The following is a 16,251-nucleotide window of genomic DNA, read 5'->3' on the forward strand; positions in this document are numbered from 1 at the left end:
CCACCCACTCATTATCCTCAACCCACGGGTTTTCAATTTCTTCGGGCCATACAATGTTACTCGTGTACCCTTCATCATCATCGAACCACGATTCTGTCGACATGGCCATCTGTAACGGTACTGGAAACACGACGACTAGGTCGCAGGTTGGGTCGAACTCGATGGAGGTCTCGTGGAAATCTAGGGGCTCTGGTGCTAATGGATCGTGTCTCCTCTGCAATCGATGTAGCCAAAGAATGATATTGAAGAATCAGCAAAGTTGGTACTTTGCTGATTGTACTATATACTGTCTACAGGTATCCGTGTCCTCCTCTCAGTTCCTACTGCAAGCGTCTATGTACATACTCGGACAGGTGAAAAACCGCTTTTGAGCAAACCCAGTGGGGAAATCTCGAAAGGGGAAAACCCGTCCCTACCTACTGCAGCACTGCCTCCAACTCCCGCTTTCCTCTGTCCTAATCCGTCGAACTCGATAGAGTCCTCTCGATTCGTTGTTACCCCGTAACAAGTTTCCCCCCCTGTCTCAAGGATCCTCGCCGAGGATCCTGAACCCTGTAACCAGGTGATGCACATGGATTGTTCTTAGACACCTTTGGTGCGCCCTGACATCATACCCACGCTAGTGTGACGGTTGCCATGAAAACGCGTCACCCGCACGGACCTCCAATGTGATCGAGAAATTACTGACCAAGTTACCTCCCCGTCTTCTTTCTCTTCTTTCCTCCTCATTCTCTCTTTACCTCTTGTTTGTCGTTCTTCTTACTTATCTATCATCATCCATCCATATCTTACTCATATCTTAGAGTATCCTTCCAACTCTGACCTGTCTGTGAGCATGTCTAAGCGTACTGTAAGCAATTCCCTTCGAATTCGATGTATATCCTCCTATCTCTCACTGGCTGACGAGATTAGTTGTCTCCTTCCACCTCCTCCCGTCAAACTCGAGCTTCTACCTTGGCAATCCTGCCTGACGTCGACCCCGAACTCCTCATGCGTAAAACGAAAAGAATGAGAATTACGTCTGAAGCCGCTTCCTCTCAACCCCCATTGGTTGATGCGTCTCGACGAGCTCTCGACACCATTAAGGAGAAGTATCAATCCGGTCCTTCTCGCGAAGCACAATCGCTCCTTGATGACCATGTCATCGAGCAATATTTCGACTTCGAAGGGGGTGCTGGGCCATCTGCCACTGGTGAGAACCTATCTCCCGCCAAATCCGTCGACTCCGAACACCCTACCGTCGTCGAAAATGAAAATTCTCCCGGTAAGCAACCCACTGGTCCTCCTTCTGAGGCTTCCGACGAACTTGTGGAGGTTCCCGAAGAACTTGGTGACATCTTTCACGCCCCTCGCAAGGTTACCGTCAACCAGGAACTGGTTAAGTTGCTCGAGGATCGAAAAGACTCCGAAATCGGTGAGAATTCCACCGAGTTCTGTTCGCTTCTGACTTGTTAGCTACCCTTTGGGCCAGCATGACCTTCCCCTCTGTTCGTCTCGCGTTGAAGAACGAAGCTCTGGACCGTTTCCGCGAAACCAACGCCATCAAGCCCACTGTAAAGTGGTTTAAGAATGCTGTAAGTCTCGAATTCTTTCAAGTTTTATCGATTCTAATCATTAGCTCGATCGTTTGGCCCAAGGTTGGCGCCTCCGCAACAAAAATGGTGCTGTTGTTCGGCTAGAGGGTGAGCTCTGTACCGATTGTCAACGTCGTCTCGATGGTGGTGAAGACTTTCGTGTTGGTTGTATTGGCCCTCGTAAGTTCTTGCTGCGACTCGTTCAATGTTGATGCAATTCAGTCGGTGGTGTGTGTGGTGAATGCTCTGCTAAGGGTACTTCAAAATGTTCGGTGAAGACCAACAACCCTGAGTCCAAATTCCGTGAGGTACCTGTCTATTTCCTTCGAACTTGGTCGATGTTGATGTATAGGGTATTGTTGTGGGAGCAAGAACGGTCACTTCCAAGGTTACTTTTGTCCTGGAGCACGAGCTTTGTGCGGCTTCGGTCCGCTATCGATCCCTTCCTGCCCATGATCAACCCGCCTGTCTGACCCAACTTTCGGGTTACATCCATCTCTTTACCTCCCTTCTCCTTCCTCTCCCCTCTCAACATCTGGATCTTTACAAATCCCTTCATCTTATTTCCGCCAACTATGCTCCTCCTTCCGCCGATGAAACTCTGGATCATCTTACTTCTACTGGTGATCCTACAGGATTGAGTTCCTCTCAGCCAATCGCTGGTCCCTCCTCTTCTCCCCATACTCCTCTCCCTCGCAATGTCATTCGTATTCCCGCTTCGGCCCGTCGTCCCCGAGCCAATTCTACCACCTCCAACTTTTAGTGTGTTTATATCTCTCTATTTGTAGCTATATTTCCTGTGTATGCATTCATTTCTGACCCAGTTTTGTTGATCTTGATCGAATTCTCACTTTCTTCTGGGGTCCCTCTTCCTCTTTTCCAAAAATTCACCAAAAACGGCCAACTCTTCCACATTTTCTCGTGGTTCCCAGTCATAGGCCGCATTTCCTGTGTATCCTAACCATTTTACCTTGAATTCTTCCTTCCCTCGTCGAATTCTGCTATCCACAATTGCTTCCACATGGAATTCTTCCTGGCCATTTATTACTACGGGTGGTGGGGGTTGTATCTGTCGACCTGGTATCATGTCCTTAGGATATGGTTCCAACAGCGTGGCATTGAAGACATTGTGTACTTTCATCGATGGAGGTAGATCCAATTCGAAAGCATTTTTCCCAACTTTCCTCATGATCTTGAAGGGGCCAATGTATTTTGCTTCTAATTTTCGACTGGGTCGTTCCGTCGTAAGATACTTCGTACTCAGTAGTACCTGTTCTCCCTTTCTGAATTCTTCTGGTATGGTCTTGTGTCTCCTGTTGTAGTACTCTGCACTAATCTCATTAGCCATCCTGACCTGTTCTTGGACAGTCGCATGTAATTCTCCCATATCTCTCCATTTCTTCTCCAATTTGTTTGACTTCGATCGAATGTCGTGCGAATGGATGTCGTAGTGTGGCACATAGCCGTAACAGGCTTCAAAGGGACACAGACCGTGGCTACTATGCGGCGAGCAGTTATAAGCGAACTCAGCAATTGGTAGAAGTTGATCCCAATTGTCCATGTTGTAGTTTACATACATTCCGAGCAGGATTTCCATCTGTTGATTTACTCGCTCAGTCTGTCCATCTGTTTGAGGGTGATACGCAGTCGAATATAAGTTCTTTATTCCCAAGAACTGACATATTTCCTTCCAAATTTCCGCTGTAAACTGAGTTCCCCTATCTGATACAATTGTTCGAGGTACTCCATGTTTTGAAAAGATCTCCTTGATGTAGATGTCGGCCACTCTGTTCGCTGTTAGTCCAGTTGTACATGGAATGAATCTAGCCATCTTGGTTAGTCGATCGACTATCACTAGTATCGCGTCGAACTCGGTCGATTTTGGTAGGGGTCCCACCATATCCATAGAGATATCTGTCCAGGGGAGTGTGGGTACTGGTAAAGAGACTAGATGTCCATACGGCTGATGTCGATGAGTCTTATGTCGGTTACAGATCTCGCATCCTTTTACGTATTTCGCAATATATTCGTCCAAATGTGGCCAGTAATAGTCCTCTTTGACCATGGTGATAGTTTTGTCTCTTCCTGGATGACCTACTAGTATCGAATCGTGTCTTGCTTTCATTACTTCCAATCTTGCCTGTCCCTCTGGTATGACTACTCTGTTTCTATACAAGAGTAATCCGCTCTGTGTCCATGACACTCTTGGTGTCTCGCTGCTAACCTGTGTCTTCTGTGTGTCCTGTGTGTTCTGTGTGCTCTGTGTCCGTGTTATTTGTAGTCCTAGTTGTCGTATGTTTGCTATGTCTTCTGAGTCTTTCAGTCCGTTTTTAATGAGTCCGAATAATGAGTCTTCTCGGATTGCTCCTCTTACTATGTGTCTTGGCCCTTTGTGTTCTGAGTCCATTGAATTCGATCCAACTTGTTCGTGTGTCGGTAGCAATTGTAGCCAGTTGCCTTTGTTTAGATCCGGGTCCTTGCTACTCCCTTTTCCCGGATGATAATCTCCTCGTCTTGTCAGAGCATCTGCTCCCCCATTTTTGCTACCTGGTCGGTAAGTGATCTCTATGTTGAAGTCTCCCAATATTTCCAACCATCTCATTTGCCTTCGATTTAGTTGTCGCTTGCTTTGGAAGTACTCTAAGTTCTTGTGATCTGTAATGATTTTTATAACATCACTACTGTTAGCCAAGTAGGGCCTCCAGGCGACCAGGCAGTCCACGATGGCTAGTAATTCTTTCTCTCCTACCGTGTAGTTTAGTTCACAGGGTGTCATTGCTCGAGACCAATACGCAACGGGGTGAAGTTCGGTGGTTCCCCTTATTGATGGGTGAGGGAATCTTTGAGACGCTATCGCACCTATCGCGCAGTCGGATCCATCGGTTTCGATCCAAGTCGGTCGGGTTCTATCAAAATGTCGAAGTACCGGTGCTGTGGTGAATGTTTTCTTTAGATCGTCAAAAGCCTTTTGGCATTCTTGTGTCCAGTTCCAAGCCTGATCCTTCCTGGTCAATCGTGTGAGAGGTCCCACAATATGCGAAAACCCCTTGATAAACCTCCGATAGAAATTTGCAAAGCCCAAGAACACTTGAGTATCCCGGACTGTCATGGGTTCTCCCCATTCTAGAATAGCTTTCACCTTTTCTTGATCCATTTCGATCCGTTCGTGTCCTATTACATACCCCAGGAACTTCACTTCATTTGAACTCCATTCGCATTTCCTCGGACTGACGACCAAATCGTTTTCAAGTAGTCGATCTAACACCTTTTGGACAATTATCTGATGGTTTTCGATCGTGTCGGAGTATACCGTGATGTCGTCGATATAAACTACTACCCCTTCGTCAAGTAGATCGTGAAACATGTCTTGTAGAAAGTTCTGAAAGGTGGCTGGTGCATTACACAACCCGTCCCTTAGGACTGTGCTCTCGAAACTGCCGTATCTTGTTCGTAAGGCAGCTTTATGTTCATCTCCTTCCTTTATTCTGACTAACTGGTAAGCCCCTTTCAAATCGAGTTTAGTGAAGATCCTTCCTAATTGAAGTCGATCGAGTAGTGTCGAGATGAGTGGCATTGGGTATGAATCCTTGATGGTTACCTTGTTAAGTGCCCGGTAATCTGTAACTACTCGATAGGGAATGACTCCTTTCTTGGGGACCAGGAATACTGGGGACCCATAGGGCGATTTACTTCTTCGCAGATGTCCACTAGTCAGTCCATCATTGATCCACTGCTTCAGGAAAGCATCCCCATGCTCGTCCAGTTGGTAAATTGGTCCTGGTTTCAGTTCAGCCCCTGCTACTAATTCGATTTCGTGGTCACATTCTCTTCTTGGTGGTAGTCTTCTTGCTCTTTCTACCTTGAATAATTCGAGGTACTGGTGCCATTGTGTCGGTATGATTTGTCGTAGTTCCTCCTCACTCATTTCGTCCTCCCCTTTCTCCAGTGTTGCTCCTCTTATTAATCCTTCTTCTAATCTTGGGTATTTCCAACCAGTATCTCGTCCAATTCCGTCGAATTCGATCAGTCCCTTTCCACAATCGATCCTTGCCCTAAACTGTCTCAAGAAATCTAGTCCTACTAGTACTTCTGGTCCTTCGTACGCCATAACATCCAGTCGAGTTGCAATCCTGAGTCCTTTTCCTAGATCTAATTCTGCTTCTACATATTCGGTCACTAAGGTCGCGGTAGTTCCATCCAGGAACCTAATTTTACGTGGTACCTGATATTGTTTCTTTGGGAACAGATGGTATAATGGACAGGCCGGCTGCACATACCTTCCTGTAGCCCCGGTATCGATTAACATTCCAATCTGTAGGGTATCTTTCTTTGTTTGTATTTTTATATATATTATGGCCGAGTCATTACTGAGATCTATTGGTATTTGAATTCTCTGCGATCCGGGCAGATCCTGGCCGCAAGTGGTCGCATCACTTAGGCCAGGTAGTCGTTTCCCTCTTCTTCAAAGGTCACCGCCATTCCTCGAACTAATGGCCCTTTGGATCCAGTTGGGATCGAATTCGATCCACTAGGAATCGGTGAGTTATGCGGATTTGGGGATCCCCTAATACTGTTTCTCGTGTTTCCTCCATTCGGACAGTTGTTGGCATAATGTTCTGGACTTCTACATTTGAGACAACGTCGGTTCTCCCTCCTCCAAGTCATTTCGTTCTCGCTGAGACGTCCTCCGTCCTCTGTCCAAGTGACCGGAGGGTCATTTGGTAGACCATAATTCATCATCCCTGGTTTTCCACCAGGCAAGGGTCCTCTACCAGTCGATTGTGAGTGGCGTTCTACCGGGTTGGGCGGACTAGTATCCAATCGTATCGAATTCGATCGAGGGGGAAGCCAGGTCGTCTCATTTTTGCGTCTAGCAGCCCATCGATTCGCCGCAATCATCGTTTCAGCCATCCGTTGGTTCTCCTCAGTCCCTATCACATGTTGTTTGAAATAGATCCAGTCCGATTTGGTTCGAGGATCGGTGTTATTTACCACTACCACTTTCAGTAGCTCTTCCTTCAGGCCCTGTATGGCTGAGGCGATTTTCATGGCATCGGGTACCTTTCCAAGGTGTGTGGACCAAAGTTCAAAGTTGGCAAAATACTCGGCGGCCGTATCCGTCTGTCTTAACTCCTGCAATTTCCTCATAGCCGTACCTGCCATGTTACTGTCTCCAAATTGAGTTCGTAAATGCTGGATGAATTTGTCGTAGCTCTCTAGCCATTCGGTCGAATTCCATATACTTGGATTGGTTATGGCCGGGGTTATAAGCATTTGAGGGGTGCCTCGAAGATACCCGTACATGAACAGGATCTTTCTGCGATCGGTGGCGTACTCTGCCCCTTTGAATTCGAAGTTCATGTGACAGGCTGCAAGGAAGTTGTCCAATTCTCCTCGTTCTCCACTGAAGGTAGGTGGATCCGCACACCTGGTTCTTCCTGTTCGTTCGTTGTTGGTAAGTTTTGGCTCCAAACACGGCTTGTTTTCTTCGACTTCGATCAAACTTGCCCCTTTCGATGTGAGTATCTGTTGGTTCTGTCGGTCAGCTTTCATCGTAGCCAGTTCTTCCCTTAATGCATTTTGTTCCTTTTGTTGCATCGTCATAATGGCTAACAATTGTGACAACTGCTGCGATAATTCATTTAGCGGATCTGGGGTAGTGGTAGTAGAAGTGAGATCATGTGAAATGGTACTTCTCGAAGAACTTGTTGGTATTTCTTCCTCTGGGACCAGCCCTTGTTTCAACTCCTCTTTTTCTGGTATCATTTTCCGCGCTTTCCCTCTGGTGAGCATACAGTACTCTCCGATTCGACCCAAGGTGCGTAAGGCTGATTCTTCAACTTGTAACGGTACTGGAAACACGACGACTAGGTCGCAGGTTGGGTCGAACTCGATGGAGGTCTCGTGGAAGTCTAGGGGCTCTGGTGCTAATGGATCGTGTCTCCTCTGCAATCGATGTAGCCAAAGAATGATATTGAAGAATCAGCAAAGTTGGTACTTTGCTGATTGTACTATATACTGTCTACAGGTATCCGTGTCCTCCTCTCAGTTCCTACTGCAAGCGTCTATGTACATACTCGGACAGGTGAAAAACCGCTTTGAGCAAACCCAGTGGGGAAATCTCGAAAGGGGAAAACCCGTCCCTACTACTGCAGCACTGCCTCCAACTCCCGCTTTCCTCTGTCCTAATCCGTCGAACTCGATAGAGTCCTCTCGATTCGTTGTTACCCCGTAACACTTTCTTCGGTACCAAGAACATCGGTGATCCGTAGGGCGAATTACTGGGTCGAATTCTTCCAGCCGATATCTTGCGATCTAGGATGTCTCTCAGCGCACTTCTCTGATCTTCTCCGAGTGAGTAGAGTGGAGCAACCTTCAGGTTTGCCCCCTCCTTAAGCTCAAATTCCAGATCATATTCCCTTGAGGGAGGTAATTCTTCACCTCCCTTCCTCGGGTTGAACACATCAATGAACGGTGATATTGTTCAGGAACCACCTGATACAATTCCTCCTGTTCCTCCGGACTCAGTTCATCCTGGTCATCTTTGTCTCGGAGATCTATCGCGTCCGTCGGAGTTGGCAGCCCTATGGCTGCTAACTTCGCCGCACTCGGTGGGGTTGGGATGGGGAACTTCACCGAGTTGTCTCTTCCATCTAGAACAACCCCTTCCTTCCTCATCCAATCCCACCCTATCACAACATCTGCATCGCAGAGCGTTGTTACATCTAGACGAACAGATCGCACTTCGGCGCCCTTCATCAAACTAAAACCAACTTCGACAAACTCGGTGATAGGTCCAGCGACACTAACCGAGCCATCAAACATGTGAACGGGTACGCTCACCTGGTATCGTCTCCTTCCTATCCCTATCTTCGCCGCTGCTCTAGGGCTTATATACGAACAAGTAGCCCCAGTGTCCCAGAGCGTAGTTAGCTTAATTCCATTAATAAAAATGGCCGATTTTGGTTGATCTCTAGAGGTGGAAGAGATGAGTAGATAATTATCGACATTGCATGAACAGGGGGTACTGAGTGGTGTATTTTTGTATGCACAATCCTCTGACTCCATCAGCTGTGTCTCTTTTATAGGTTTGGGAATGGTGGCCGAGAGAATATGGCGGACCGGCCGAGCCTCGCCTACTGCGACAGGTCCTCTTCTTTTCCCTGGTCCTCTTCCATCTCTCCATCTCCCCCAACTGCGTTTAAGTTCCTCCTCTGTCCCAGAGGTACTGCGTTACCCCCCGATCCTCCACCACGTTCGCCGAACTTCTCCCCCCACGGTGGCAACCATCCGACCTTGACCTTCGCTGCCCTCACCGGGCAGTCCCTCAACCAATGTCCCTTCTCCCCGCACTCAGTACACTTCCCTTCCTTCCTCCTTGCCTCCCACAGTTCGGGAGATGGCCTAGGCCATTGGCGGCAAAGTTCGTCGGCATTGGACGGAATGTTCTTGACCTGCGTCGATGTAATAGTCGCTTGCACCGCAGACTGCGCCGAAGTTTGCCTCCCTTCCCCTCTTTTCTCCTCTTTTCTCTCCATCCTCTGGCTATCCACAACTAACACTTCCTTTACCCCCGTCTCCCTCTTCTTTTCCGCATCCTTCTCCACTTTCCTTCTCCACAACCTGTTGTCCATGGGGATAACAAACTCCAATAACTCCTTGACAGTCCCAAAAGATTTACCATGTCTAGCAATTTCATCTAGGAGGTGTGGTATCAACCCTTTCCTGGCTCGGTCAACCAGGTTTCCGTCATCAGACCACTTGAGTATCGCCACATGTCGTTGAAAGGCGGAGAAGTACTCCGAAGCTGACCCAGTCTGCCTTAGATCGTTAAGCAGTCGAGCTGCGGTTCCTTCTTTATCCTGGTCACCAAAGTTTGTCTTGAGATATTTAACGAATTGATCATACTCCCTAAGGTAGTCAGGAAGAGGTCGTTTAGCAAGATCGGGTTGGACGGCGAGAAGAGGTGTTTCGCGTAAATGAGAGATCATGAAGAAGACTTTCTTGGTGTCGTTGGGGAAAAGATGAGAGTTCAGTTCGTAATGGATTTCACATTCCGACAGAAATGCGGTCAACTTGTTCCTCTCTCCTCTCCAGAATTCCGGATTAGGCAGTTTTATCCCCTTCCGTTGTTCGCCAACTACGCTTGGGGTCGCCGAAGTTTGCCGTCCCATGGCGTACCTCACCCCTTCTGATATCCCTTCTGCAATACCGCCCACCGTCTCCCTTTCTCTCCTCTGCTCCCACTCCTCCCTACGCCGTCTCTCTTCCATCATGTCTTTGTTCATATTCGCCACCATCTGCATCAAGGCCGATATCACCCCTTGTGTACCTTCTTCTCCCAAGTTCGCCGTACTTCCAGTGTTTTCTGGCCGCGGGGTTTGATCCGATCCAACTGGGGATCCTATAGGTGGGAGAGCATTACCCGAAGGGGTAGGAGGATTAGAAAGCAATGATGGAACGAACTCATCTTCTTGAATTGATCCCCCCACACTATCCTCCACTCCAAGCTGCTGCCCCATCGCTCTGCTAAGCTCCTCCAGTGCTCTCCTCTCGTTCTCCTCCATCCTGTCTCCGTCCCTACTCATACCTCGCGTAACTCTCCTATCTGGTTCCATAGAATCTTCGTACTTCTCCGAGGTTCGCACGGGTCGTCGGTAAGAGCGATCCTTGATACTGTCACGCCCGTTGAACAACTATCTTCTGGCAGACCGACGGTCGACGAACCTCGGCTAACTTGACGCTCCTGAGTCGATGTCTCACCCAACCGGGAGGGCGCAGACGTCGAAAGGAGTGTAACTACGGCGTACTTCGGCGTAGTTACTCTAACTGGGGTTTTGTTCTACTGATGGCGATGTATCTCGAATTGTATATAGCTATCTCTATCTGTTTTTCACTACTGACAACAATCAAGGATCGCTGAAGAACTTCAGCGATCTTCTCAGCTAATATTATCTATCCCTCCTAGACGTTCATCCAACCCTCTCGCGCTTTGACGTACTTCAACGCACTTCGTCCAATTTCCCCGAGTCCTCGGCCATCCTCTTCCTCCTTCGACTAACTCCGCCTAACATCGCCGCACTTCTGCTTCTGTTGTCCCTACCTAGTCTAACTCCGTCTAACTTCGCCGCACTTCTGCTCCCATTGTCCCTACCTAGCCTAACTCCGTCTAACTTCGCCGTACTTCTGCTCCCATTGTCCCTACCTAGCCAAACTCCGTCTAACTTCGCCGTACTTGGTCTCAGATGTCCTGAGTTACGTGTAGAGTAAAAGGGTTAAGGCGTGATAGGGTTTTGGATGGTCAAAGGAGGGTCATTGTTGGTGGAATAATCGCGGTGGTGGAATAATCGAGGTGTCACGACGTAGTTCGTGACAGAGTGCCTCGAAGGTACCCATACATGAACAGGATCTTCCTGCGGTCTGTAGCGTACTCGGCTCCTTTGAATTCAAAGTTCATGTGGCAGGCCGCCAGGAAGTTGTCAAGTTCGCCGCGTTCCCCACTAAAAGTGGGTGGGTCTGCACACCTGGTCCTTCCAAATTGCTCATTGTTGGCAAGTCTCTGATCCAAGAACGGTTTGTTTTCCTCAAATTTGATTGAAGTTGCTTTCTTTGGAACGAGTAATTGGTTCTGTCGGTCAGCTTTTATTGTAGCCAATTCTTCCTTTAATGTGTTCTGTGTCACGCGGCACCACGTGACATCATCTTTTCCCATCAATGAGGTTCCTTTGGACGTCAGTTCGCCATCAACGATCCAGTTCTCATGAACTTCATCACCCACAAGGGTATTAGGAGGCCAGCTTCGTCGAGGACGAAGTTAGTCATGTAGGAAGTTAGGGAGATACGAGGTTAGGGAGATACAAGGTTAGGGAGATACGAGGTTAGGGAGATACAAGGTTAGGGAGGTATGAAGTTAGGGAGGCACGAACTTTGTTGGGGACAAAGTTCGTGAGGTACGAAGCTCGGGACTTTGGGCTGAACGAAGTTCTGCGTTGAAGAAGTTAGGGAAGGATGAAGTACTTAAGGGCCAAAGTTCCCAGAGATCTTTGACGATCTCTGGTTGTTGTCTTAGTGATAGAAGTTAGTAAAGCGCAAAGTTATTACACTCAGAAGTTATTGTCACCTATTTCATATTTCGAACAACGAGGTTATTAATGGTTCAAGCCCACGAAGTTAATGGCCGTCAGTCCTAGGAGGTTAACGAAGAAACAACCCTGTGACATTCTGTTCCTTCTGCTGCGTAGTCATAATGGCTAACAACTGCGACAACTGTTGGGCTAATTCATTCAGCAGGTCTGGGGTGGGAGCAATAGGAGGGGGATCATGTAAAATGGTACTTCTCAAAGAACTCGGTGGTATCTCTGTCTCTGGGACCAGCCCTTCTTCCAAAAACTCATCTCCAGGTACCATTTTGCATGCTCTTCCTCTGGTAAGCATACAATCCTTTTCTAATTCGACCCAAGGCGCGTAAGGCTGATTCTTCAACTTGTAACGGTACTGGAAACACGATGACTAAGTCGCAGGTAGGGTTGAACTCAATGGAACTCTCGTAGAAGTCTATGTATCTCCGTGTCACGGCCGTTGAATGACTACTCTCTAACAGACCGACGGTCGACAAACCTTGAATAACTTGACGCTTCTAAGTCGATGTCTCACCCAACCAGGAGGGCGCAGATGTCAAAAGGGAGTGTAACTACGGCGTACTTCAGCGTAGTTACTCTGAATGGGGTTTTGTTCTACTGATGGTGATGTATCCCGATTTGAATATAGCTATCTATTATAATAACAGATGATGAGAGGCTAAATTGGGGGGATAAACCACGTGGCTGGCGGCGACGCCCGCAGGCCGGAAGCGAGACGATAAACTAGGATTCTGAGAGAGCGAGACAGCGAGACAGCGAGACAGAGAGAGACAGCGAGACAGAGAGAGACAGAGAGAGACAGAGAGAGAGAGACAGAAGAAAGAGAGAAAAGAGAGAGTAGCTACGGGTCCACGGGTCTGAGAGAAAGAGAGAGGCCACGGGCTCACGGGTTGCAAACCAAAAAAGAAGGAGATGGGCCTGTCAATTTGACAGGTTGGCACGCTAGTCTATTATAATAACAGATGATGAGAGGCTAACTTTCGAGACAAACCACGTGGGAGTCGCGTGCGCGCGAGTAGGGGGAGCGTAGTGGGAGCGTAGTGGGAGCGTAATGTAGGGGGAGCGTAATGTAGGGGGAGCGTAATGTAAGAAAGCGTAATAGTGAGAAAGCGTAGTAGTTGTCTCATGCATACCCTGAGGTGTCGGAACCTGTCTCATGTCTCATCTGAGGGAACCTGCCTGTCAGAACCTGCCTGTCAGAACCTGCCTGTCAGAACCTGCCTGTCGGAACCTTGGGGGGATTGACCCGAGTTTTCGATCCCCCAAAATCCCCTAAATAGGGGGTGAACGCGGCCAAAATCGACTTTTTTTTCGTTTTCTCACGTTTTTTTGCGCTCACCAGTTCCGTGACATGTAATTTGGCTCAGAGACTTCCCTGCCACCTATAGGGGAGAAAGAAAAAGTCGGACGATCCCCGGTCCGGGTGCATTTTTGCACTTTTCAGTTTACGCTACTGCCGTTCTACGCAACCATTCACGGGGCTCTCCGAGGCGACTCGCATCCCCGTTCACACTGTGCACCTTTACACCGTCATCGTGACCATTCACGGGGCTCTCCGAGGCGACTCGCATCCCCGTTCACACTGTGCACCTTTACACCGTTATCACGATCATTCACGGGGCTCTCCAAGGCGACTCGCATCCCCGTTCCCACTGTGCATCCCTTTGCACCATACCCGTCAGTTGCCTTGCATACTATTTGAAATGGGCTGAGCTTTTAGATTCTTACTTAACCTCATATATAAATCTTTCTACATTACATCATGAGCCTTCAGGGGCTAAGCCGCCGTCAGCTTGCACAGCGAGCACGGCGTGAAAGGGAGCGGGGCACTCGACAATTGACAGATGTTGGACATGATGAGGACACGGACATGGATCCACCTCCGACCGGTGCAAACACAGGTGTTTCTCGACGAGAAGCTGGACAGCAATCCAGGCAAGACCGGGAACGTGCTCTCTCACACTGCCGTGCTCGACAGGAATACACTGATGGGACCTCTGCTCATCAATTGGGCCGCTGTGAGGTCCCGTTCCCAAAATGTGGTGCGTTACACTGGCTTGAGGAACGTGCTATCAACATTGCAGCTGGAGGGGAACGCTCATCCTTGGCTAATCCCCTGTTCTCTGGCTGTTGCTCAAATGGGGCGGTGCAGCTCCCACTTCCATTGGACCCTCCACTTGAACTTCGAGATCTCTTAACGGATCAAACACATCGTAAGCTGGCATTATTTTAATTCAATGGATGAAATGCTGACTGTCATCAGAAGGTAAGCTGCGACGGGAGCAGCTCCGAAATTATAATAATTCTCTTGCTTTCACCTCAATGGGTGTTGATAAGCAAGACATGCAAGTTTGGGGACCTCAAGGGATATACACCTTTCGTATTGGTGGACGAGCATACCACCAAATCGGGGCATTACTTCCTGAAGCTGGAGAACATCCCCGATTTGCTCAAGTTTTCCTGGCGGGTCTGTCTGAAGCAGAACAGGCTGCTCAGCGAAACATTCACATCCGAGGGAGAGGTGAAGAGGGTGTTCTAACCCGCCTGGCTCAGATGATAGAAAGGGTGAACCCATACTATGCTGCTTTCAAGACTTTTCGTGACCGTGACAGGGAATCCGAAGAGGACACACCAATTCTGTATCTTACGATTCTGAATCCTCTGCAAAACGACCCTCGCAGATATAACCGACCTACGTCAGATGAAGTTGCATGTGTATATGTTACTGATGAAAATGAACCGTCCCCGGGTCGTCACATTCAAGTTTATTTGCGAGGCGGTGGGGTTCGCAACATTAGTGAACTCCACTCAGCATATCTTCCCCTGCACTTCACTCTTATATACCCACACGGAGAGCCGGGATGGCATCCAAGGATCCCTTTGGCTGGGCAACCACTGGGAGATGATGACGAGATTGGTGAGGGGGAAGATATTGAGGATGGAAATGCTGGAGATGGTGGATTGGTAGCTGAAGTAAGACGCTATGGGCGTGGAGGATCTAAGCGAGTGACTCAAGCACAATTTGCAACCTATTATCTCTTCAAACGATCGGGCAGTTTCAATACCGCACTCTTTTGTGGACGACTCTTTCAAGAACTATTGGTGGATCAGTGGGCCCAGACCGAATCAAACCGTCTGCGATGGATCCGAGAGAATCAAACCACTCTCCGAGCTGAATCTTACAAGGGATTGGTGGATGCAGTTGATGCTGGGATTCCTTTGGTTGATGTAGGCAAAAAGGTGGTGCTCCCCTCAACATTTGCCGGTTCGCCGCGTCAGATGCACGCCCTGTACCAGGACGCCATGGCTATTGTCTCACACGTGACAAAGCCTGACCTATTTGTAACGATCACATGCAATCCCACCTGGACGGAGATTACTCAAGAGTTGGAACCAGGACAGACTGCTCAAGACCGCCCTGACTTGGTCTCAAGAGTCTTTGCACTCAAGCTTGACGCCATGCTGCACGAGTTTTTTAAGTTGGGAGTATTGGGAAAGGTACGTCAATAGTATCTGCTAAAGGTGAAACTGCTGATGAGAAGGTGGTTGCAAGGATTTGGGTTATTGAGTTTCAGAAACGGGGGCTTCCACACTGTCATCTGCTCATGTGCCTTGCCCCAGATGACAAACCACGCACACCGGCTGATGTTGACAAGATTGTATGTGCTGAACTCCCCTGTGAGGAGACTCAGCCTGTGCTTTTTAGGGTTGTTGCATCCTGTATGCTGCATACATGCAGTGATCGATGCCAAGCCCAGATGCGTCGTGATGGCCGATGTTCAAAGAAGTTCCCCTGGGCTTTTCAACCGGAGACAACAATGGAGCAAGATGGTTACCCTGTTTACCGAAGACGAGACAATGGGCGGTCATGGACCAAGAACCGCATTACATATACCAATCAGCATGTGGTTCCTTACAATCCGTATTTATCAGCTCGATTCAATGCACACATCGATGTAGAGGTTTGCACTTCAATCAGTGCAGTGGAGTATATGTTCAAATATGTTTACAAGGGACATGATCGAGCAAACGTGGCGGTGGTTCCCAATCAAGTGGATCTTGATGAGATCAACCGTTACATTGATGCACGCTGGGTTTCTGCGTCTGAAGGTGAGTCATAGTGCAATTTTACTGCTCAGCTAATGTTTTAACAGCTGTTTGGCGACTAAGTGGTAATCCCATGCATGGCCACTTCCCTCCGGTGGAACGACTTCAGCTCCATCTTCCAGACAAAGATCAAGTGCAATTTGTGCCTGAAGACGAACGTGCAAATCTACCAGAGGAACTTCAGCGCAACAGCCGGTTATTGGGGTACTTCAAAGCATGCGAGACCTATCCAGAGTTACTCCGTGACAAGATATATGCCAATGTACCCGAGTTACTCTGTTGGCACGCCAAGGAACGTGTTTGGAAGCCTCGGAAACGTGGAACAGCTATTGGGAGAGTGTATTTTGCCGGTCCTCAGTCTGGGGAGCTCTATTATCTGCGACTTCTGCTCTATCATGTTCCCTGCCCAACATCTTTTGAAAGTCTCCGTA

At 48.4% G+C, this 16,251-nt stretch overlaps 3 protein-coding genes across 3 annotated transcripts; 2 read left to right on the forward strand and 1 right to left on the reverse strand.

Annotated features, from left to right (window-relative positions):
• Positions 1-835: 835 nt before the first annotated feature.
• On the forward strand, positions 836-2,030 carry TREMEDRAFT_64052 (uncharacterized protein; the record flags this gene model as incomplete). Its single annotated transcript, XM_007006383.1, has 6 exons — positions 836-850; positions 913-1,450; positions 1,513-1,574; positions 1,619-1,754; positions 1,797-1,877; positions 1,927-2,030. 6 exons carry the CDS (start codon positions 836-838, stop codon positions 2,028-2,030), a joined length of 936 nt encoding a protein of 311 aa, XP_007006445.1.
• A 3,978-nt stretch (positions 2,031-6,008) lies between these two features.
• TREMEDRAFT_64054 (uncharacterized protein) lies at positions 6,009-6,623 on the reverse strand (the record flags this gene model as incomplete). Its single annotated transcript, XM_007006384.1, has 1 exon — positions 6,009-6,623. The coding sequence occupies one exon, from the start codon at positions 6,621-6,623 to the stop codon at positions 6,009-6,011; it is 615 nt and encodes a 204-aa protein (XP_007006446.1).
• Positions 6,624-13,569: 6,946 nt separating this feature from the next.
• TREMEDRAFT_64055 (uncharacterized protein) lies at positions 13,570-14,723 on the forward strand (the record flags this gene model as incomplete). The annotated part of the gene is made up of 4 exons (XM_007006385.1): positions 13,570-13,755; positions 13,977-13,979; positions 14,000-14,630; positions 14,692-14,723. 4 exons carry the CDS (start codon positions 13,570-13,572, stop codon positions 14,721-14,723), a joined length of 852 nt encoding a protein of 283 aa, XP_007006447.1.
• Between the last annotated feature and the right edge of the window lie 1,528 nt (positions 14,724-16,251).

Source organism: Tremella mesenterica, assembly GCF_000271645.1.
Source record: "Tremella mesenterica DSM 1558 unplaced genomic scaffold TREMEscaffold_10, whole genome shotgun sequence".
NCBI lineage: Eukaryota > Fungi > Basidiomycota > Tremellomycetes > Tremellales > Tremellaceae > Tremella > Tremella mesenterica.